Genomic DNA, 22,825 nt, shown 5'->3' with positions numbered 1-22,825 from the left:
GGCACGTAACTTTGAAAGGGAGGAAGAAGCCTGCATCATACTGAAAATCGAAGCTAAACGGATTTTACTAGTCATCAACACGTCGAAGACGAAATACATGATAGGCTCAAGAGAGGACAACGTAAGCCACCCACCACGAGTTTGTATTGGTGGTGACGAAATCGTGGTGGTTGAAGAATTGTACTTGGGCTCACTGGTGACCTCCGATAACGATACAAGCAGATAAATTCGGAGACGCATCATGACAGGAAATCGTACGTACTTTGGACTCCGCAAGACGCTTCGATCGAATAGAGTTCGCCGCCGTACCAAACTGACTATCTACAAAACGCTTATAAGACCGGTAGTTCTCTACGGACACGAGACATGGACGATGCTCGTGGAGGACCAACGCGCACTGGGAGTTTTCGAAAGGAAAGTGTTGCGTACCTTCTATGGTGGGTTGCAGATGGCGGACGGTACGTGGAGGAGGCGAATAAACCACGAGTTGCATCAGCTGTTGGGAGAACCATCCATCGTTCACACCGCGAAAATCGGAAGACTGCGGTGGGCCGGGCACGTAGCCAGAATGTCGGACAGTAATCCGGTGAAAATGGTTCTCGACAACGATCCGACGGGAACAAGAAGGCGAGGTGCACAGCGGGCAAGGTGGATCGATCAGGTGGAGGACGACTTGCGGACCCTCCGCAGACTGCGTGGTTGGCGAAGTGCAGCCATGAACCGAGCTGAATGGAGAAGTCTTTTATGTGCAGCACAGGTCACTCCGGCCTTAGTCTGATGATAAATAAAAAACGATACTTACTGATGCTACAATCGTTGTAGGCGGTCTTGCTTTTTTTTCCACTTCCCCTAATAACTAAGAAAATAAGGTGACCCGTTTTACTCGGTGGCCGATGTATTTTACGTTATAAATGTCTTCTAAACATTTTATCTGTAGGCCAATATATGCTTTTTTGAGCATAATGATTATTTCCTTTAAGTTAGTTGGAATTTGATTGCCCAAGGCTCTTGACTCTTATAATATAACTCGTCTGCTATAAAACCAATGTTTTATAATTTTGATTCCCTGCTTTCTTAGTATTTCCTCTTTTTAAAGTATCCAATGAAATAATTTTTAATTATGTGTTTGTGATAGACTTTTACATTTATTCATTAGAATTGGTTTATATCTTTGTACGACAGAATGTGCAATTCATAAGCACCAAAGCGCGAAGTGTATTTGAGTGGGATGTATATTATAAACGATACTGCATACAATGCCAGGAACACAAGGAATAAAATGCGATCCATAATTCGGCTGAGAGATTTCCAAGTTTTTTGATTTTCCGCATGTTCATTTCCATCGGGCTGAGCAATTTTCGATTTCTGAAATTATTGTTCAATATTAATTGTTGAAATGAATTTAATTGTAAGTGATTTTTAAATAACCTTATACTCAACAGTCATGTAGTCTCTTGCTAGAACCAATTCGCCAATTTTGTTCTGGATGACAGAGCCTGCCACTAGAGTTACTAAAGCAGGTGGTGATCCTTGCAGACCTTTTATGGCTGTTCCAATTAGCGTGTGAATTAGCAGAATCGCCGTAATAATCACTGAGCTACGATAGAAAAGTACTAGAGAGCAGACAACAAATCGTTATGATTCAAACAAAGGCAAAACATATGAAATTGCTTACATATTCCAGGAACGGTGTCTCCATTTTTTGGAACGGCCCATTGAATAAATACCATAAAATAGAAATGGCAGATAATGGAAACTGCCAGTAGAAGCTTCCTCTCGATAGAGTCCGTTTTTAGCCAAGTGAGGAACAGATTCATCACGATTAGAACTGAAATCAATTGTGAGTGTGTAAAAGCCATGTGCTCAAAACCGCCCGATAAGATATCTTACGAAGAATGGGCGTCAACATCCCCGCCAGATGGAAGCCCGAATGGCGCTCGAGAATATAGTCGTAAATCAACGTAGGGTACGTAGCGTTGTTGAATGTTGCCTCTTTTTTGGAGTTTTTCGCCGACACCACTCGCCATTGCGTGTGCATGTTCGACTGTTCGGATCCCAGACAAGCGAATCGGGTTTGATAGTCCACCTCGCCGGCATGTTCCATCCAGGCTCCGAACAGCATCCGGCAGCTTTGGGTATCGAGGGGCCAGTCGGTGTAATCGGCTTCGCAGCGGGCGCTGAAATCGCACGACGGCACTGCTATGACTGTGCCATCCGATTTCACCAGGCAGCGCAGATTGGTGCAGCTTTGTTTAGTGTCGAATTTTGCGGTTCTGGAATAATAAAATGCAGTATTTAATTTAGGGTTCCTCGATTTGGGCTATTGAGTAGGTCATATTGTTCTTACGAGGAATACAGCTGGAAATCAGGATTCCATATTTGTTCCGAGTTTATTGCAATACTGGATTGATTGTTGTAGTCCTTAGGGTCCCACTTCAAGTTTTCATCAATCCATTGCTGATATACAAAGGATGCTTGTTTTTTAAACGTATTCCTACATTACGAGATAACTGGACTTACCATAGCAATCAACATGTTAGCATTCAATGAATTGGTGCTCTCATCCTAAAGAATATATTGAAATTTTTATTTTTGAACAATGTTCGATAATGTTTATGCTAATCATAGGTTAAAGTGCTCAATTCTTAGTAGGTAATTTAACTCTAGGGACGCAGGGAATAAAATATTAACCACCATGGTTTAGAGTGTGAAAAAATAGTTTGGGTTCGTTGTCTATGTTTTTCCAGGCATAGAAGTTTCCAATTAATTTCGTCGAAAAAATAATAAAAGCTTAAACGGGGGTAGGTCGTCTACGCAATACGAAAAAGCAGAGACGAATTATGGGAGCAGGACATCGCTGCAGAGGCAGACCTAGGGTCTCGTGGCGACGTTCCACTAGGAACTTTTTGCCCACCCAATAATTATCGAAGGGGGCAAAGCATCATTTCGCCCCCAATATATTTTGCCTTCAAATGTTCATTTTCAAAGAATATCCACAAAATCTCATATTATTGCAACGATCGATTTAAATAGGTACCAGTCTATTTTATATAGGGGGAATGATGGCTTTTGCAGGTTTTGTTCTATTATTGTCAGGGGGGTCAAATTTGCATATCAAAGAATATTGTGGCCAAATTTCATAAAATTTGGTCGACAAAAACCCCCTTGACAATAATAGAACGAAACCTGCCAAAGCCGTATTTTCCCCTACATTGGATGTGCAGTTCATGCTTGCGTTGCTGTGTGCATTCTTGACCATTAAGCATCCTGGATGACGAAAAGCTTTATTTGTTCATTGTTTGGCTCAATTATTAAACTTTGATGCACAAGACACTATCAAGACAATTCGTGCCTGTGAGGATACATTAACCATGATTAAGGACAGTGTTAGTAGAATTATACTCAAATCGCAATCATTGGGTCATCATGCAAGTGTTAACTCTTGTTTGCTGTTCAGTAAGGAGAGCATCGCGCTTGAGTTTCTCGAACAGAATCGCATTGCTTCGCTCACTCGCCGAAAAATGTTTTCGCTCTTAAAAAAACGTCAAAACGCAATTGAGCCGTATGTTTTGTTTACATGTTGATTTATTTGCTATTGTTTTAAGCGAAAACAGTAAATTCAATACCAACACTGAAGAACACGTAAAAATCATGCAATGATGCAAATCAAGATTCGTATCATGAGCGATTATCTGGACCATGATTCTGATTGGATTTGACTCACGCATGATTTGAATCGCCAATGAGATTTGAGAAATTGGGATTTACCAACACTTTTTCAAGGAAACCCTATTCAAAACAGTTGATTTTTTTACAATAATAGGAACGCATGCACCAGTGGTGGAACTAGTGGTGGAACGCATGCACCAGTGGTGGCACTACTTATTCTTAATTTTGATTCCTTATTTAGCAAATCCCATTGTTTTCTTATGGGATTGGCCAAATAGGGACCATTAGTGCGACAACTGGTGCAAAGGACGTCAAAAATTAAGCAAAATCAATTTTTACAATTATGCTTTGCTTGTTTTGGAGGAGATCAAAGGTTTTATCGTATCATATGAATATGCTTTATCGATATGAACTTGGTTTGCGGTGATTTGATTGGCCATTTGGCATATAAAGCACTAGTGCGACAACTGGTGCTATAGCCACAACTGGTACATCTAGTCTAGTTGGATTTTTAATTTATGTATTACCAGGCTAAGGCTGGTAACAATTCAGCACGGTCCATGGCTGCACGTCGCCAACCACGCAGTCTGCGGAGGGTCCACAAATCGTCACCCACCTGATCGATCCACCTTGATCGCTGTACACCTCGCCTTTTTGATCCCGTTGGATCGTTGTCGAGAACAATTTTCACCGCATTACTCTCCGACATTCTGGCTACGTGCCCGGCCCACCGCAGTCTTCCGATTTTCGCGGTGTGAACGATGGATGGTTCTCCCAACAGCTGATGCAACTCGTGGTTCATTCGCCTCCTCCACGTACCGTCCGTCATTTGCACCCTTGCATCATAGATGGTACGCAGCACTTTCCTTTCGAAAACTCCCAGTGCGCGTTGGTCCTCTACGAGCATCGTCCAGGTCTCGTGTCCGTAGAGAACTACCGGCCTAATAAGCGTTTTGTAAATAGTCAGTTTGTACCAAACCGTACCGGCTGCTAATTCTTTCGATCGGAGCGTTTAGCGGAGTCCAAAGTACGTACGATTTACTGCCATGATGCTTTTGCGAATTTCTCTGCTGGTATCGTTATTGGAGGTCACCAGTGAGCCCAAGTACACGAATTCTTCAACCACCTCGATCTCGTCACATACAAACTCACACAAACTCGTGGTGTGTGGCTTACGTAATCCACTCTTGATCTTCTTCCTATCATGTACTCATGTACCACTCCGTCATCGTTGTCTGCCACAACGTCATTCAGGTACTTTTCGTAGTGCTGCCACCACCATTGGATCACATCACGCTCATTTTCAAGAAGGTTCCCGTTTATGCCCTTACACATATCGGGCTGTGGCACGTGGCCCTCACGTGAACGGTTTAACTTCCCATAGAACGTTCGTGCGTTATTAGCGCAGTGCAGTTGTTCCGACTGTTCACGGTCTAGATCTTCCTGCTGGCGCTTTTTCTTCAGAAAAATCGAATTTTGTCTGTTCCGCGCCCGTTTGCATTGTGCCTCGTTCGCCCTCGTGCGCTGTTGCAGCCCTCTCGCCTATGCTGCATCCTTTTCCTAGCAAGGGCGTAGCTAGAGGGTGGCAGGGGGGGGGGGGCGTCGCTCCCCTAAATTGTGGAAAGATTGAACGGGTGCTGAAATGAATTCCCTCAAACATGTGCACTTTACGATCCAATCATATACAGAAATAGGTGGTTGAAATTCAAAAGATTCCCAAAACTTATTAGGGCATCCAGGATCCATAATATATGAAAGTTCAAAAAAATTCGAAACATTTTCGGCTCAAAAATTCTACTTGAAATCCTTCTAGAAGCTCCCCTTCTCCCCTCCCTTCTGAATTCCTCCGGAAGTTATCCACAAATTCCTCTGAAAATCGTTGGAAAATCCTTCTCATGTAGGAATGTTCCGATCTCCATCTCACTGTACATATATCCATCTCATCGCTAAACAAAGAAATACGGCACCAAATTCGTCGCTTCTTTTTGTCAACATGCGTGCTCACTGCTGAAAAAAATCACAAAAATAATAAACAAACCGAATTCCTTTCCATTGCTTTGTTTTTGATGGGATTGAAATAGGAGCTATGAAATGAAGTGGCGAACCGTTCCCCTAATTGTAATTCCTCCTTATCTAGAAACCCCTCACTATTTTTTTTTTCGGAAATTCACGAGGAAATTCCTTGAAGATTCCTTTTCTTTTTTCCAAGATTTACTTCTAGATATTTCTTCGGCTATTCTCTCTTCAGGAAGAATCCGGCATTTCCTTCAGGCATGCATTCGAGAGTTCCGTCAAGAATACATACGGAATTTCTTCCCAAAATTCTACCAGAAGTTTCTTAAAAAAATTATGACGGAAATCCTCCGATTTAGCTCCATAATTTCACTTGTAAATCTATAAGAAATTCCTACGGAAATTCTTCTAGGAACTTCTCCGGGCATTCCTCTCGGAACTCTTCATTGATTCCTCCGGGATTACTTCCAGGAAATTTTCCGGAAATACCTCCAAACATTCAATAGCGAAATCATCTAGCATTCCAATCTGGAATTCTTTTCGCAATTAGTTCAGAATATCCTTCAAACGTGTGGTGAAACACAGCGAGACAGTAAGACGAACGATCTCACAACGCTGCTGGCGGCATAACAATACCGCACAGAAGGCAATACAAAAATCTCAAATAGGGGATGCTGGTCATAAAAGCTTCATGCCGGTATTAATATAACTTTTAATACATCACTATTATATTTTACCATCCATCTGACTTTAACTTTAGTTTGCTTTGACACTTGCTTATTTATTTAAGCCTGTTTTGTTTGGTTTTATTTTTATAGTTTATTATTTACTTATTGTAATTTTGTCATATAATTTATTTTTATTTATATACTTATTTATTTATTTATTTTTATATATTTTATTATATTGTGGTGTATTCAATGTTATATAATAATACAATTTTTGGGAATGAATCAGCTATAAAATTGATAGTGAAAGACCAGAGTATAGGGCTAACCGTGATTAAGCAAAACATTTAAAGATACTGGTGATGATGTAATGATTCGTAAATCAGAACGAAAATATCCCAGGACTTTGAAGAGTACGCAATTACGGGGAAAACCCCAATATCTCTGGCCATACTACAAATTATGCTGGTTTTATATCCAAATAACAAAATAGCAAAATAGCAAAATCAAGTTCATTCAAGCGAATCTACATCATGCAAAGGGAGCAACAGCTGTACTTTGTAAGAGATTTGCTGAGAGCAAACTGGATATCGCGTTAATTCAGGAGCCATGAACGAACAATAGTAGGATATTGGGAATTCCTACAAATACTTCTAAAGTATTTTACAAAACAGCAACCTCCCAGGGCTGCAATTTTGGTGAATGGAAGAACAAAAGTGTTTCCAATTACAGAGTTTATTGAACGAGATATTGTTGCGGTTATGATGGAGGTACCGACAATTCGTGGAAAAACGGAAATATTTGTCGCCTCAGCATACTTTCCGGGAGATGCTGACGATGTGCCTCCACCAGAAATAGCTGCTTTTATTTCATATTGCAGGAAGCAAAATAAAGCTTTCATTATCGGTTGTGACGCAAACGCAAAGTTCTTGATTTAACCTTGTGTAGCCATACACTTTCGGAAAAAATCAATGTATCAGAAGAAATATCTCTATCTGATCACATGCACATATTATTTGAATATGAGGCTGGAAATCCACTCATAAAAACCAAAAGAGATCCCAGGAAAACTAACTGAGAATATTATATCTCAAACTTGGCTAGTGAGGCGGAAAACCTAAGCACCTCATTAAATACTAGTCATGGACTTGAAAAAATTTCTAAGCAACTTTCTTGCTTGATACTGAAAGCTTTTCAAGTCAGCTGCGCTGCTAAGGAACGTTCTTCAAATATAGACGTATCTTGGTGGAATACCAATTTACAAAAGATGCGGAAAAAAACCCGGAGACTCTTTAACCGGGTTAAACGTATACAACAGTGGTAACAATACAAAGAATCCCTCACTTCCTACAATAGAGAAATTCGAAGATCTAAAAGGATAAATTGGAGGCACACTTGTGAAAACATTGAAAGTACTCCAGTAGCTGCTAGATTGCAGAAAGTCCTTGCTAAAGATCACACAAATGGTCTTGGTACTATTGGTAATTAAAAGATGACGGGTCTTTTACCAAGACAACTTATGAAACATTAGAAGTAATGATGCAAACACACTTCCCGTGTTCTATCATCAATTCACATGAGGACCAGAATGCATCTGTTACGCAAACTGGTGTTAATGAAGCCAGGCGAGATATTCAACAAACGAATAAAGTCACTGGGATGAATTGCACCAGGAGCAATGCTGGCATTCTGGCCAATGAAATATTCACTGAACAGAAAGTTGAATGGGCGATTGTTTCACTTGAACCCTTCAAATCTCCAGGTAGGGATGGAATTTTTCCTGTACTACTACAGAAGGGAAAAGCAATCTTAACACCCGTTCTGACTAAGATGTTCCAATCGAGCTTAATATTAGGCTATATTCCGACTGCATGGCGAGGAGTGCGTGTCACATTTATCCCAAAAGCTAATAAGAAGGATAAATCATCCCCATCCCCAGCTTATCGTCCATTATACTAAAAATAATGGAAAAACTAATAGATGAGCACATAAAATCATGGTTAAAAGAGACGCTCTAAAATAATTAATCAAAATAATTAATCAACATAAAATCATCTTATTTAACGAATACTCCTCTGAGCAAAACTCAGTTTGCATATCAGGAGGGTAAATCTTCAGTAACAGCGCTTCACAAGTTAGTTACAAAGTAAGAATGCTATGGACAAATAGAGGACATTTGGAAGAACACCTTGATTGCGAACAGTCTAAACGTTTCATTACACCGAACGTATTTATCACTCGCAAATTTTTAGATCTTTCAAAAAAAGATCTTAACACATATACAGGGCTAGTAACATGCCATTGCCCGAGCCGTTATCACTTGAAGCTGCTAGGAAAACTTCAAGATGATGTATGTCGCTTCTGCGGTATACATGTGGAAGACTCGGAACATCTGTTATGCCATTGTTCGGCAATTTTTAGAAAAAGATTACAGTTCTTCAACAGGGGGCTGATAGAACCCTCTGAAGTTTGGAGAACAAGTCCCAATTTGGTAGTACGATTCATCAGAACCATAATACCGTATTGGGAAGACGCTGGTAGTCAAGGTGATGCAATTGCTCTACATAGCAATGATGCGTCAACTTGACAATGCTATATGAAATGGGGCATATATCACAATAGATCTAACAAATGGTCGCCGTGATTAAAATACCCAACAGGGAAAAAAAATCCTTCAAGAAATCCTTCAGAAACATCTTCATGAATTTCTCCTGGAATTCGTCCAAGTATTTCCCCAGAAATTCTTACAGGTATTTTTTCGGGAGTTTCTTCAGGAATTCCTTCAGGAATTTTTCCGGGAGGAATTTCCAGCTTAATTTCTGAAGAAAGCCTAAATGATTTCCTGAAAAAAGCCTGAATAATTTCCTGGAATAGCTTCTGGTGGAACTCCTGGAGAAATTTCCGGAGAAACTCCCGGATGAATTGCTGGTGGAATTCCTGGAGGAACTCTCGAAGGAATTTTCTGGAAGAATTTCTGAAGAAACTCCCGGGAGAATTTTCAAAGGAACCCCGGGGAAACTACCAGAAGCATTATCGGAAACAAGAGAATTCATCTTATAGACAAATCTCGTCTAGCTGAAACCTTTGTTGGGGTTTGTAGCTGGACCATCATCATCATCAGAGGCCCTCCTGAGGATTTCCCTGAGGAGGTCGCAGAGAAATTCTCGGAGGAGCTTCTGGTGGAAAATCTATATAAATTCCTAAGCCTAAATAGCCTAAAGAAGCCTAAATAAATTCCAATTCTGCCGAAATTCCCGGAAGAATTTTCAGAAGAACTGCCGATAGAACTACCGAAATATTTCTCGAAGGAAATCTTAGAGAAATTCTTGGTGGAAATGCCGGTGGAACTCCTGGAAGAATTCCAGGAGGAATTTTCGGAGAAACTCCTGGAGGATCTCCCAGTGGAAATCTTGAAGTTTCCACCGGAATTCTTTCAGGATTTCATTGCGAATTAATCTAGGAATTCCTCCGAAAAATCCATTGTTGATTTCATTTTCGGTATAATTTCTGTATAAAGTTCCGGTGGAATTCCTGGAGAAATTCTTTGAAATTTTCACAAGAAATTATTCGAAACAATTCACGGAAAATTTTATGGAATTTACACAAGAAATTCGAAGATTTTTCGTGAAATTCTCAGGAATGTTTACTGGCAATTTTGCGGAATTTCCACGGAATATTCTTATTCTTAAAAATTATGGGAAACAGCACGAAATTATTTGAATTATTGCAGGGAATTCTGCAGAACTTATAAAGAAGTTCGTGAAGATTTTCTTGGAGTAAATAATGGTGCAATTTTCGGAAAATTTTGGTGGAATTCCTGAAGACACTGCCGAAGAAGTTGCTGGAGGCATTCCTCAAGAATCCCTGATAGAATTTAGGATAGAATGCCAGCAGCAATTGTCGAAGGAATTCCTGGAGAAAGCTTGCATATTGATTTTTCTGCCTATTTTATAATAAGGCCGATACAAATATTAAATTTATTTTATGTCCGACAGCTCTTGGAAAACACGAGGGGGGGATAAAAAAATAACAAGGAAACGAAAAAAAAGTCTGAAATGGGAATAATTGCATGAAAAATTTGGAATTTTAATGGAAAATGATAGCAAAAAATGTTTAGAGATATCAAAGAATATGAATATTTGTAATATGTATATTTATGCAGTAATGAACTCAGCACAAACTTTACATAATAAAAAAAATACTGGTGCTTATTTCCGTATAAAATTTAGTTTTTCTCTTTGGGAAGTTTTTGCTGATGGACTCTAAACTGCTGAATCCATAGCACCAACATTTTTAAAGTACGGCTAGAATTATAAGCTTTTGTTTAAGTTAAGTATGAAGCTCAAATTGGTTGTACTGGGGCAATGGTCAGGTGTACTTTTGAAATCAGATATGTGTTGTCTGAATGTTTTATGAAGGTTCGGAATTGCAGACTTCCCGGACTATACGGAATAGATAGGTGAAGTTTGAAGTAGGATCGGGGAAGCACACCATATCAGCTCGTCATATCATGCTCACGTTCCTAAAATTTTTGAAATGCCATGCTACTTGTTAGCGGCATAGATACGGCCTCCTATAAACCCGTATAGAGAATGCAATGGACGTTGAAGTTACTCAGAAAGCTAATCAAAGTTACACAATTCATAGGCTATACGGCACTAGGATTGGTTTCTTTCTCAGCACTCATGTACATGTGGCATTCATTAAGTTGGATCCAATTTTCACCCACCCACTCTTGTGTTCTGGGCACCTTTTAGGGTACATGGGGACAACGTTAAGGATCTCCATCCTTGGCTTGAGCACAAATCTGATTCCCATCGACTTTGTTCATTTCTTTGTTAGGGTTTTGCCGCCAGGCGATCCTGGGTCTGCCTCTGCTGCGATGTCCTGCCGGATTCCAGCGCTTGCTTGCAGATTTCGTCTCTGCTCTTACGTTGTCTGTGGCCGGTCTACGCCCATGCAATTGGTGGAGTTGCCGTTGATATTGGATCGTCGATGACGCTCAGTATTCGGGTTCCAGTTGTGAACCCATCAGGCCCGAGCTGTAAAACATAGACATCGGGTGATGAATACTTGCAAATCTATTTGATCTCTGTCAATACGGACCAAGTCTCACTGGTGTATAACATCACAGATTTCATGTTAGAGTTGAGTATTCGAGGTTTGGTGCATTGCCTGGACAGATTGGATTTCCATGTTCTATATTGATCTTGGTCCGCCGTCCGACGTTGGCTGGCTTCTCCACTGTTTGCCCGGCTACCGTGGAGTTGGAGTTTGTTGAGTGGGAGCATACGACCAGGTCATTCAGTTTACTCTACTTGGTAGAGCGCTGTGGCGTTAGTAGAGCAGTATCATCATCTCGTTCGATTGCTCTATGGAGGTAGACCAGGCTATAGACATCCCTATCTAACTCCCTTAGCCTAAAAATAGCCACCATGTCCCGGGCACAGTGTGCAGATAGACCGCTGTCAGTTGCATGAGATGTCAACAATCGTCAACAACACCAATGATTGTAGCTTGATAATTAAAAATATCCACAACAATAAAAGAGCAGGATTCATTTTTAAATTCTGCTCAAGCTTTTCACTGTGAAATAAAAGACAAATTGTTGTTCTCCATGTAAGTAAAATCAAAATTGATCTTGTAGATAAGTTTTGAATCAATTAAACTCATTAGTCATATTTAATGAATATTCCCGATTCAAGATGCATATTGAAGAAAGCTGAATTTGGATGTTTTATGATGTTAAGCTTTTTTTAGATTTGACGTACGTTGCTCGGCGTTGGTGTTGGTGTTGGCTACGCTAAACATGAGCTCTTAGCATAGGCCTGAGGTAGACTGCTAGAGAGGTCCATGATTTGATCGACTACGATGGGAAATAGCAACAGAGATATAATACATGCACCCTTGTACTCACTCACGACTCCGTGGTCAATCAGTACCAAATGAAATTAAATGACCTGCTCCAGTATGATGCAAAGCGTGACAGAATAGTTCTCACATGATCGTCTGAGGCGGAATCCTGCCTGCTGCCATCGGAGAATTGTCAACCTTTCTCTATATCTGAATTAGGAGAGGTTGTCAAAACTTGAAGAAGTTGTTGTAAAAGCCAACGTTTCAGCTGATCAGCTGGATCGATGAATGACCGACAAGTCGCGTCTTTATCTATCATCCACGGATTTGTCCTTGCTCCATTCAGGCGTAGTTAAATATCGAAGAGCAAATGAATATCGCGGTTGTTGTGGGTTTCCTACCATCGTCGGCCGGGGAGTCCTCCTGCGCCCGCTTATCAGACATCTGCAGGCATCAGCATTTGACTTATTTCCCAGACCCGGTTTTAGTTGGCAGGACTGGAAATGGATCAGCTGAAAACGGGCACGATGCCTTCTTGAGTCCGTAATAAACGCAGCGATGACATCGCTTTTGACTATCAACTTCTAATTGGCAACAACGCATTGCTCGGATTCAGCGATGTCTGGAGAGGCTCGGGCGAAAAATAGACCGTCCAAAAGATCCAGCTGTGAAGAAATCATTCGTTGAAAATCTTAGAACTCGGGTAGTGGATGTTCTGGAAGGTGGCAGCATAGAAGATAAGTGGGCAGTGAAGAATGCTTTTATCGAAATCAGCTAGAAAAACTTGGGTGAGCTGCTCACTCAGCGAAAAGAATGTATTACAGATGTAACCCGACGGAAGATTGAGGAGCGCAGAGAGGCAAACGGTGAGGAAAGTGAGGAATCAGAGAAATAAAGTAGATTCCGTCAACGGTATGTATTCCTGTAAGTGGGAGTTGGGCGCTACTGCAGACAGGACAAGCGGGAATGGGTGGACTTCCTGACCGTGACCGATGAAGAAAGAATGCCTGCAGCAAGCGGAGGTTATTGCCTCAGTTGCTCTTTGACTTGGACAGCTGAAGTGTTGGTTCGAGAACTTCGAACAGCGTCTTCAGCCAGTCTCAGCCAGTGTTCTTCAAAAACCACCCATTCGAGGCATACAATTTGAAGTATTGTCTAATGATCACGAAACGCTATATTATTTATTTATTTATTTCGTCAACCGACGTAGACTAGTACATATACAATATACATGTATTTCTTTATTTTCTTAATGCTATAAATACGGTATTATAGTGTATAAAAATAAAAATAGTTTGGTTAAGTAGTGTTTAATTTTGGGATTTAAGGACATAGTTGGAAGAGTACCACGATGGCCGTCAATATGGCACCGGACCTTCCACGGGTCGTTACCACACCTCCCGCACTCCTCTCCCACCAACATTCGAATGCATCGAACAGCATCGAACAAAAGTTTAATATTCAAATTACTAACCTGCTCACAGCATATTTATTTACTTCCCGTGATAATTAACATGTTTCTTCAAAGAGTCCTATGCATTTCGGTTCGAATTATAGAATAAATCAGCAGCTTCGTGCCAATTTAATAGCCGTTCGCGATTTGGTGGGCTTATCACTGCACTTCACTTCCTCTCAAGGGGCATTGAAAAAATCAAGTTTTCACACACTTCTCCGCACATGAGCAGCCCGAAATGTTGATGGAATGCCAATTAAACATCACTTTTTGAAATCAGTCACTTGTTTGAAGCGAAAACTTAATATAAACTGCTATTTTTGATCGAAAAAAACGACTAAAAACTAATCGCGGAGCGAATGTAAACACCGGCAGCGGCAGCAGCAAACTAATATTTAGGGTGGCTCAAAAATTATTTTGCTCCGCCACGCTCAGTCGAATATGTTTCATATTCTGGGTGTCTTCCGATGGTTTGGGCTGGTTTTAATAGGGGCTTACAGTGCACAGGTCGTTTCAGGTTTGTATGACAGTTGATATGGCGAGGTTTAATTTTACATTATTGTGGTTGTGGCGCTTCGTCACTGGGCCATGGCGAAGGGGGAGACCTAATGATTGGATGGAATATTCAAGAGCTTTGACTCCATAGACAATGCATATTGAATTGTCGTTCCGATAGTTGTGAGTCGATTTTATTCGAGATTACCAATCCTTAGCATGATAATTAGGCTTCTCAGAAAGCACCAGTGAAACGTGTAATTCAACAAAATAGCCAGAATTTGTCTGTGATATCTATCGCACCAGGAGCAGATACTTCATACAAAAAGTGTGACATGGGAGTGAGCGGGGTATAATATTTTTTGCGTTACGTAATCAATGGATCTTTCCCAAGGTGCGGTTTTCATTCAGCTATGTGGGTTCTCTTTTCACCAGCGTTTGAAAGACAAGCACTGAAGTCAGTGTAATGAAAGGTTTAGTTTCCCATACTAGCTTTCATACAAACTTGAACCGGCTTGTGCCCAATCAGTTTTTGTTCAAATTGGCTTTTGGAATACACTCGGAGCATGGGACGGAATCGATTGAGCGTGGTGGAGCTGGGTCGTTTTTTGAACCACCCTACTAATATTCTTTGCTTTTTTTATAAATACTACTACAGTATATGACAGTTTTCATTGTACCAATACTTTTAAAGCTTTGTTTTGGTACTCAACCCACCTTCACCTTAATGTAAATTTAGATGTGTAGGTTTCGAATTGTGACAAAATATTTTTTTAGGTTCTGCCGAGACATTGTAAAGTCAATAGTTTCGCAGTGTTGATTATAGATGGCCTTCATCTGATTGAGAGGTCCGAATTTTGCATAATTTGTACGGCAGTGATTAATTAAAAATGTATGTCGATGACGCAGTTGTCGAGATGGTGCGTAGAAATTTAATTTCGATAAAATGTTTGTTGAATCAATACGCTGCGAAACTATATCGTTAATAAATGAAACCATTGCAGTTTCACGACGCTTAAAGCCTGTCCACGTTAAATTTCGGACACTTAGGTATTGTCGCCATTTTTATTATTTTGGGCGTGTTCAAAACATCTGAAAGCAGCACATAAAGCAGACAGATTCAGCTGTCATGTAAATTGATCGTCTCAGTGGTTTGTGAAAATTTTCAAAAATTGCCTGATGAGATGTGTTTGAAATTTAACGTGGACAGGCTTTAGTACTATGACGCTCGTTTATGCTAAGTGGGTTCAAAGGCCTGATCGTTTGCTTTTTTGCGGCGTCTCACCATTGAAGTCAGCAGGACCAGGTGGTTGAGTGTCAACGGGAACAGCCCCTCAAACTTTGCAGTAGCCGGACGATCGGAGGGTTTAAATATCTTGACAGTCTGATATAAGCAGATAGCTAAATTGTGATCGAAGTGGAACCACGAGCTGGGGATAACTTTGCGAGTTATCGAAATATTTGAAAACCCAATCGGATTGATCCACGCACCAAAGTTAGAGTGTACCACTCGATCTTGAAACGTGTTGAGGCAAAGATAACGCAGATGATGTTCAAAATTTACAATTCAGACAATCATTTAGCTGGATTTCGTGTGCCGAGCAACATAAAAGCCATAAATACCGATAACAATATGTAGATGTTCGAGAATATTGGGTAGACCACATATTGCAAGGGAGCTTATGCAGCGTACACACCAATCAAGCAGTTTGACGAACATTGACTCCGCCCCCAAGAAAACGCTTCGGTTGCTGCTTTGTTTGAACGTGTGTGAAGTTGTTCAAACCAGGTTCGAACAATAATTTGACAGTTGGCGGCTCGGTTGGAAAAAAATAAAACGGTTTGATTTTGGTTTGAGTTGTCGGGGGCGGACTCAAGGTTCGCCAAACATGTTTGAGCATTTGTAGTGAAGTTGCACAAACCCCCATATATTTTTTGATGGTTGGTGCTCAAGTTGGCGCTTCGGTCGTTTGTGTGTGATATTGTTGGTCGAATAAATTGATTGTTCGTGCCGCTGTTGGTAAAACTTGATGGATGTTTTAACAAACGAGAGGTGGAGTCAATGTTGGTCAAACTGCTTGACCGTGTGTACGTTTCATTAGGCAGAATCTGTAAGCAAGAGCCCCCTTAAGTTACTCCAGTCGAATATCCTTCAGATTTGTGAAGTCGAATTAAATTCGCAACCCTTAACAACTGATTCTGAAAACGATTGTTGTGAAAGCAAGTTTAGTTTATAAACACTTCCGAAAATTTGAAAAGGTCCGCGATTAAAAACAATTGTATACGACAATGAGTGGTTGAATGTCCTGACCTTGTCCTTTTCGCTACAGCGTTACGTAATTTTTGAATGGCCTCTTATTATAGTGTAATTATCATTCTGATTTATTTTTTGAGAAATGGCCTGGAGTGGTAGAAATCTGATCTCTGATTTGAGCCGACACCCTTCTTTAAGAGTATTCATTAAAGTATTCATTCAAGAACTGTATATGTAACATGTTTGGCCAAAATGAGATTTTTATATATTCTGACTCCTCTTTCAAAAAAACGTATTCTGGCAAAAAATACGAAAAAAAAATTTTGTTCAGGAATGTATGATTTTTTTTCGTTTGATTGAGAAACTACATATGTCCACGCACTTTGAAGAGCAATTATGAAGTACTGCTTACAGTGTTTGCACTGGAAGCGCACCATGGTGTTGAGTTTTGCAAAAAAAACTATTGATCTGTATCGAAGAAATCGAAAGGTTCGGTGCCAATTTGTTCAAAAACAGTTTTTTGTTGTTTTCTCGAAATTGTGTAAAATGGACTTATGCAGTTTCTCAAACAAATGATTTAGTTGGTAGCCGAGCCTTTAATTTTGAAGCGATCTATGAAAACATGCGTGATCAGTACATTAGGTAATTACCGTGTGCAATGGCATGCAATCGCCTATCTGGATAGCATTTATACTTACATATTCGTATCCCATCAACATTGGCACTATGCTAACATTCACCGCAAATTTCATATCTTTGACGGGGCGTTGATTCGCATCGTATGAACCGCAAAGAAGAAACTTTTTCAACCGGCCTTCGTCATGATATGTTTTTTTAAAACAATCAACTGATTCTGAACATTACGAGAATAAGACTTGTATAGCAAATTTTCTTTGTTAATATTAGGAGAATAATTACCTGCAAACTGGATATGGTATGTTGAAATTATCAACACAGTATAAGCTATAAACTTTGCCGAAAAAATATTCATCGCTGAATTGTACACTGGTCAATCCACCAGAGACAAACTGATACTGAGTTGCGTTACCACTAGGGCATTTGAATAGTGAAAATAGATCCCTCTCCTATCACTAAGTGGGATGACCAAAGCGTAATGCCGGCACACGGAATGCTGCTGAAGATAGCCGATATGAGGATCATGTCTTTTTGCCTCTGGATAGCCTTATACATACAGTATGTAAAAAAGAGTTTTTCCGCCTCCCTACCAATTTACAATTCTTGTGTTTTCTGGTGATCAGTTTTATTTGATGAGTGTTTCTCCATGATTTATCAATTTATGTTTATTATCACATAGCTATTTAAAATACGGCGTTTATGATTTTTCTTGAGATTTTATGTGATGAATAAAATGCTAAAAAAATACGCAAAAAAAGTTAATCCAAAGATTGGTGCCTCACATTGTTTTAGTACTTCGTGTGAAAACCTTTGTCTTCAATAACTGCGCGTCATTGTCGTGGCATCGACTCAAAAAGCTTATGGATCTTTCAGAAATGATGCCATAGGTTTTAGGGGGGTCTAAGATATTGTGAGGGGCCCTCCTTAGCCGTGCGGTAAGACGCGCGGCTACAAAGCAAGACCATGCTGAGGGTGGCTGGGAATGCAAAAATGCTTGTTGGATTTTGCTCCTTGACCCTAATTTTTAAAATTTACCAAAGATTCTCGATCGGATTAAGGTCGGAAGATTGTGCTGGCCACTCCATAACCTTGATACGCTTTTCCTTGAACCACTGAGAAACCAGCTTTGAGGTGCACTGTGCCCCAACTTTTGTTTGTGCAGACGCTGGTTGTTTGCGTTTTAAAATACCCAAATAAACCTCCTTGGTCAATCGAGAAGCTCAAGTTCGCCGGAGTAGCCATAGATTTCCACACCATGACTCCACCTGCAAAAAAAAAACAAAGTTAAACTCACTTGGTTGAAAAATCAATGTTGGTAAAGTAACTCACCATGCTTAACTGTAGGCTGCCAACACTCCTTTTTCAAACGTTCACCGGTTTGCCGCCATTGTTTTTGTTATAACATCAGACAGCATTACATTTGTCTCATCTGATCAAATCACCTTATTCCTGTCATCACGGATCCATGAAATGCGATCCTGGGCCCATTAAATCTATTGTTGATATTTTTGCGGACAACCATGGCCATTGCAACCGTATCTTTGTGAAGCTGGACAATATCGGCAATATAACGGTAGCTCTTGGCAGTTTTGTGATGTTCAATAATCGAATTTCGGATGCTGATCGAAATTTGGTCTTTTTTGGGCATTTTGCAACAAATAACTTCCTATTTTGAACAAGAAACTGAAATTTTTGGCACGAAAACTTCAGGAGCACAAAATGATTGTTAGACACAATGTTTACGTTCGAGAAAGTTGCAGAAACACACTAAAACACTGTAAAACATGATATGTAATTTTTTACCCTTTTCCATAGTTTGTCACATAAAATGTCGAGGAAATATATAAACGCCGCATTTTCAATGGAAAACTAATAGAAAAACATAAATTGATAAATCATGGAGGATCATTCATCATTAGGTATCATAACTATCAAAATACCTACCTGGATACCTGGTTGGCTACAACGTCGATACACCTATGCCTGGCGTATTGTAGAGCTCCATAATCGTCGGTCTTGGGCGATGTTCCTCCAGTTTCCCCGAACGTGCACGGTCCCCAGGTCCGATTCCACCGCGTGCAGCCAGCGTGTTCGTGGCCTTTCCACGAAGTCGCCGGCCCCTATCTGGTTCTCTGTTGAATATTGTTTTTGTTATTCTTTCTTCCAACATTCGCACTAAATGACCAGCCCACTGAAGTCTGCCGTATTTTATACGATTCACAATATTTTCTTCTTCGTATACTTGATACAGCTCATGATTCATGCGTCTGCGCCACACACTATTTTCTAGTTTCCCTCCGAGTATTGTACGCAGCACTTTTTGCTCTTAAACCCCGAAAGCTCTACGGTCTGCCTTTTTTAACGTCCATGCTTCATGTCCATAAAGGACCACCAGTAGAAGCAGAGTTTTGTATACAGCAAATTTCGGTTCCATCTGCATGTTGCGGGACCTAAGCTGGTTACGTAATCCGTAAAAGGCCCTATTCGCAGCAGCAATAAGTCTTTTTACTTCACCGGAAACGTCATTGTCACATGTCACAAGTGTTCCAAGCTAAACAAATTCTTCAACAACTTCAAACACACCCCATCAAGCACTACCTCAGCACCAACAAAACTAGGTCTTCCAATATCTCTACCTGCCACCATGTACTTTGTCTTGGTAGAGTTAGTGGTTAAGCGTATCTTCGCCGTCTCCGGCGTTGGTGGTTCCACTGCTTGACCGTCGTTGACTATGTCCATGCTCCTTAATACACCTTCATTTCTACCGTTCCACAAATCTTCCAAGTGCTCCTTCCACCAGGTTGCCACCATAGTCTTGTCTGTCAGAAAGCCACTTTTTTTTCCTGCGGTTGATTCGTTCCCCTTCTGCCCTTTCTACACTGTACCGCTCTCTGTTGGAACGGGTACGAGCCACTAGCATTCGACTCCTAGAAACATTTTTCTCGTCCGTCACTCCCTGGCACTCTTCGTCACACCAACCATTTCGTTGGCTTCGTTGTACAGTGCCTAACAATTCCTGCGCTGTTGTAGTCACAGCTTCGTGGATATATTCCCACAATCTGTTGACGTTGCCAGATCCGGTGGCATCTCCTATCCTCTCGTTCAGCTTCTGGTGGTACTGTTCAGCAACTCCTTCAACTGACAAGCGTTCACACTTAAAATTCTATGTTTACCGATTGCCGAGAATCCAACAGCCGAGATATCGGTAATAACTTCGACGAATTTCGGTAAATTTTTTACCGAGATTTCGGTAAACTTTACTGAGTTATCGGTAATCGTTACCGAGATCTCGGCAAAAAATCAACTTTGCCGAATTTCGGCAAATTATTGACGAAATTTCGGTAAAGGAATTACCGAATCTCAGTAAAAAATATTACCGAGATCTCGGCTGTTGGAATCTCGGCAAAAATTTTGCCGAGATCTAAAAAATAATTTAAGTGTGTTGGATATTGAAACGCATCGTTCTGTTGTTTCGTGAATTCGTCACGCTGGAAAGTCGCGCCCGAATTTTTGCAACAACAAGATAGTGATCCGAGTCGATGTTCGGACTTCTGAAGGATCTTACATCTATAAGATCCGAGAAATGTCGTCCGTGTCCGTGCCAGGTGTGTTTGCGGATATTCTTACGTGCGAAGTAGTTACTGCTAAAAACCATCCCTGCAGCAGCAGAAAAGGTCACAAGTCGCAGACCATTATCTTTGGTAGCGGAATGAAGGTTTTCCGTATCAATGGCAGAGCGAGAGAAACATTCTCTTTCGATCTGCACTTTTGCATCCCCGATGACAATCTTTACATCGTGTGTTGGGCACTCTCCGTCGACCTTATCAAGGCTCTCATAGAACTCATCCTTCACGTCATCAGGCTTATTGTTTGTTGGGGCATAGATGCTGATCAGGTTATAGTTGAAGAATTTGCCCTTCATTCTCAACACGCAAATGCGGTCGCTTATCGGCTCCCACCGAAATGGCTTCAACTGCTTCCCAATCACCATGAAACCAACTCCTCGTTCTGCTCTGTCATCGCCGCTATAGTAGATGTGGTACTTGAATGAAGTGTTCGCTATGGGATCCACCGCCCGGAATTCACTTTCTCCAGTTCTGGGCCACCGTATTCCCTGGATTGCTGCCACACTTACGCCGACCTTCTGCAGCTTACGAGCCAGGAGCCCAACACGGGTTCATTCATAGTTCTTACGTTCCAAGACGCTGTTGTGAGCCGCTCCTAACATGGAGAACAGACGCTTGATCACATTTGCACCTTTGGAGAGGAGCAAATCCCCCCTTCCCTGTCAGCATACGACCATAGTTCCCACCCGATCTTCCCTAAGGTTGCTCGTATCCCGGCCAGTGCCACGAGGGGGTAGGGATAGGAGTTACTGGGTAAGAGGCTAAGAACCGCGAAATTGGGTCTATTTTATTCCTTCAGGTACGCGAAGTACCAATGGTACGCTTTACCCAGCATTTGCCGTGCCGTGCCTATCAAAATGCATTGACCTAGATAAGAGAGTGAGGGTCTTGCCCTCTCCAGACCTATTTGTGTTCCCCTCAGGAAAATTTGAAAAGTTTGTTGAACTTGTATGGCCATTTGTTCGTAAATATGCTGTTGCTGCAGAATATAAGGTTTTCATTGCTATTACTGACTTATCCATGGATCCATTCATGACCGCACAGTCTAAAAGCCCCTTCAACCGTACCATTCTATAGGGATGAATATTGAAACCTCGATGGATGGTCTCGACTTCATAGCTGGAAAGAAGCCCCCCTTCCGCAGATCTTTAAATCAGAATGTTCATATTGTTGCAATGAATCGCCTACTTTGAGCGGCACACTAGGAGTTAACTTTCGGAAATCAGTATGGGGCTATCCACAAACCACGTAGACTGAAATTTCACATTTTCAAACCCCTCCCTCCCCCCTAGTAGACTTTCGTAGACTTTTCCGAAACCCCTCCCCCACCCCCTTGAAGTCTACGTAGACTTTTCCAAATTTTATAAAATATCATATGTGATTGGACAATCAAAATCTAAATCAAATTTAATCCTCTGTTAACTGCTCCGGAATCCAAATCTCCAAGTCTTAATTTCTTTTGAATTCGATTCCTCCTAGAAAACCGAAAATTTTTCAGAATTTCCGTGAAAAATTAGAATTATTTGAGGTAATTTTAAGTTTAAATGGACATTCGAAATATTTCCCGTGGAATTTTGGAATGGTTTCCTACGTTCTTGCAGATTTGGAGCAATTTCCTGAGGATTTAAAAAATAAAAAATAAAAGGCGTTTCAAAGACTTTTCTGAATAATTTGCGGTGGAAATTATAGAGAATTTTCAGTTGAAATTTTGGTGAATTTCTCGTAAAAATTTCGAATAATTTTTCATGAAAATTACTAAGGCTTTCTTATAAAAATTGCAATTTTTTTCTGCGGAAACTCAAAGAGTTTTTGATGGGAAATTTAAATAATTTCTCGTGGAAATTTTCAACAGATTTCTTAAAAATTCCTAAGATTTTCCATTGATTATTCCAAAGCATTCGCATTAGTACTCCCGAAGAAATTTCCGTAAAATATACGAAGAGTTTCCCATGGACATTTTGTAGAATTTCGCTTATATATCAAAAGAATTCCTCGCTGGGAATTCCCAGAAAATCTTCAGTGAAGGGTTTCTCGCGAAAATTTTGCGGAATTCCACGTTGAAGTGCAACATAATTTTCCGTGAGAATTCTAAAGAATCACTTTGTAGTTTCCAAAGTAGCTCAGCAAAGAAGAATTTCCTGGGAATATAAATATAGCT

At 40.6% G+C, this 22,825-nt stretch overlaps 1 protein-coding gene across 3 annotated transcripts; it reads right to left on the bottom strand.

The window, feature by feature from the left end:
* Positions 1–865: 865 nt before the first annotated feature.
* Positions 866–17,457, bottom strand: LOC134216213 (neuronal acetylcholine receptor subunit alpha-5-like). Of its 3 annotated transcripts, XM_062695162.1 has the most exons (8): positions 17,324–17,457; positions 17,104–17,258; positions 2,521–2,565; positions 2,348–2,457; positions 1,891–2,273; positions 1,676–1,828; positions 1,429–1,613; positions 866–1,365 (listed from the first exon to the last, which is right to left on the bottom strand). In XM_062695162.1, the coding sequence occupies exons 1-8, from the start codon at positions 17,394–17,396 to the stop codon at positions 1,153–1,155; spliced, it is 1,317 nt and encodes a 438-aa protein (XP_062551146.1). In that variant the 5' UTR covers positions 17,397–17,457; the 3' UTR covers positions 866–1,152. The 3 variants fall into 3 exon arrangements, with proteins under 3 accessions (XP_062551146.1, XP_062551147.1, XP_062551148.1); XM_062695163.1 differs by lacking the exon at positions 2,521–2,565; XM_062695164.1 differs by lacking the exons at positions 2,521–2,565; positions 17,324–17,457 and having other exon boundaries at positions 2,348–2,494; positions 17,104–17,205.
* Between the last annotated feature and the right edge of the window lie 5,368 nt (positions 17,458–22,825).

The sequence above is a fragment of the Armigeres subalbatus genome, chromosome 2, assembly GCF_024139115.2.
Source record: "Armigeres subalbatus isolate Guangzhou_Male chromosome 2, GZ_Asu_2, whole genome shotgun sequence".
Lineage (NCBI taxonomy): Eukaryota > Metazoa > Arthropoda > Insecta > Diptera > Culicidae > Armigeres > Armigeres subalbatus.
The sequence above is the reverse complement of the archived record's forward strand: the minus strand, read 5'-3'. Positions and strand labels throughout refer to the sequence as shown.

What these genes read in the sequence shown, in the direction of transcription:
- LOC134216213 (XM_062695162.1), bottom strand. Translation starts at nt 17,396, where the DNA reads ATGAATATTTTTTCGGCAAAGTTTATAGCTTATACTGTGTTGATAATT. An exon ending in AGACACCGTTCCTGGAATAT is followed by an intron (nt 1,614 to 1,675) that starts GTAAGCAATTTC and finishes TCTGCTCTCTAG; the next exon opens with TACTTTTCTATCGTAGCTCA. An exon ending in ACATGACTGTTGAGTATAAG is followed by an intron (nt 1,366 to 1,428) that starts GTTATTTAAAAA and finishes CAATAATTTCAG; the next exon opens with AAATCGAAAATTGCTCAGCC.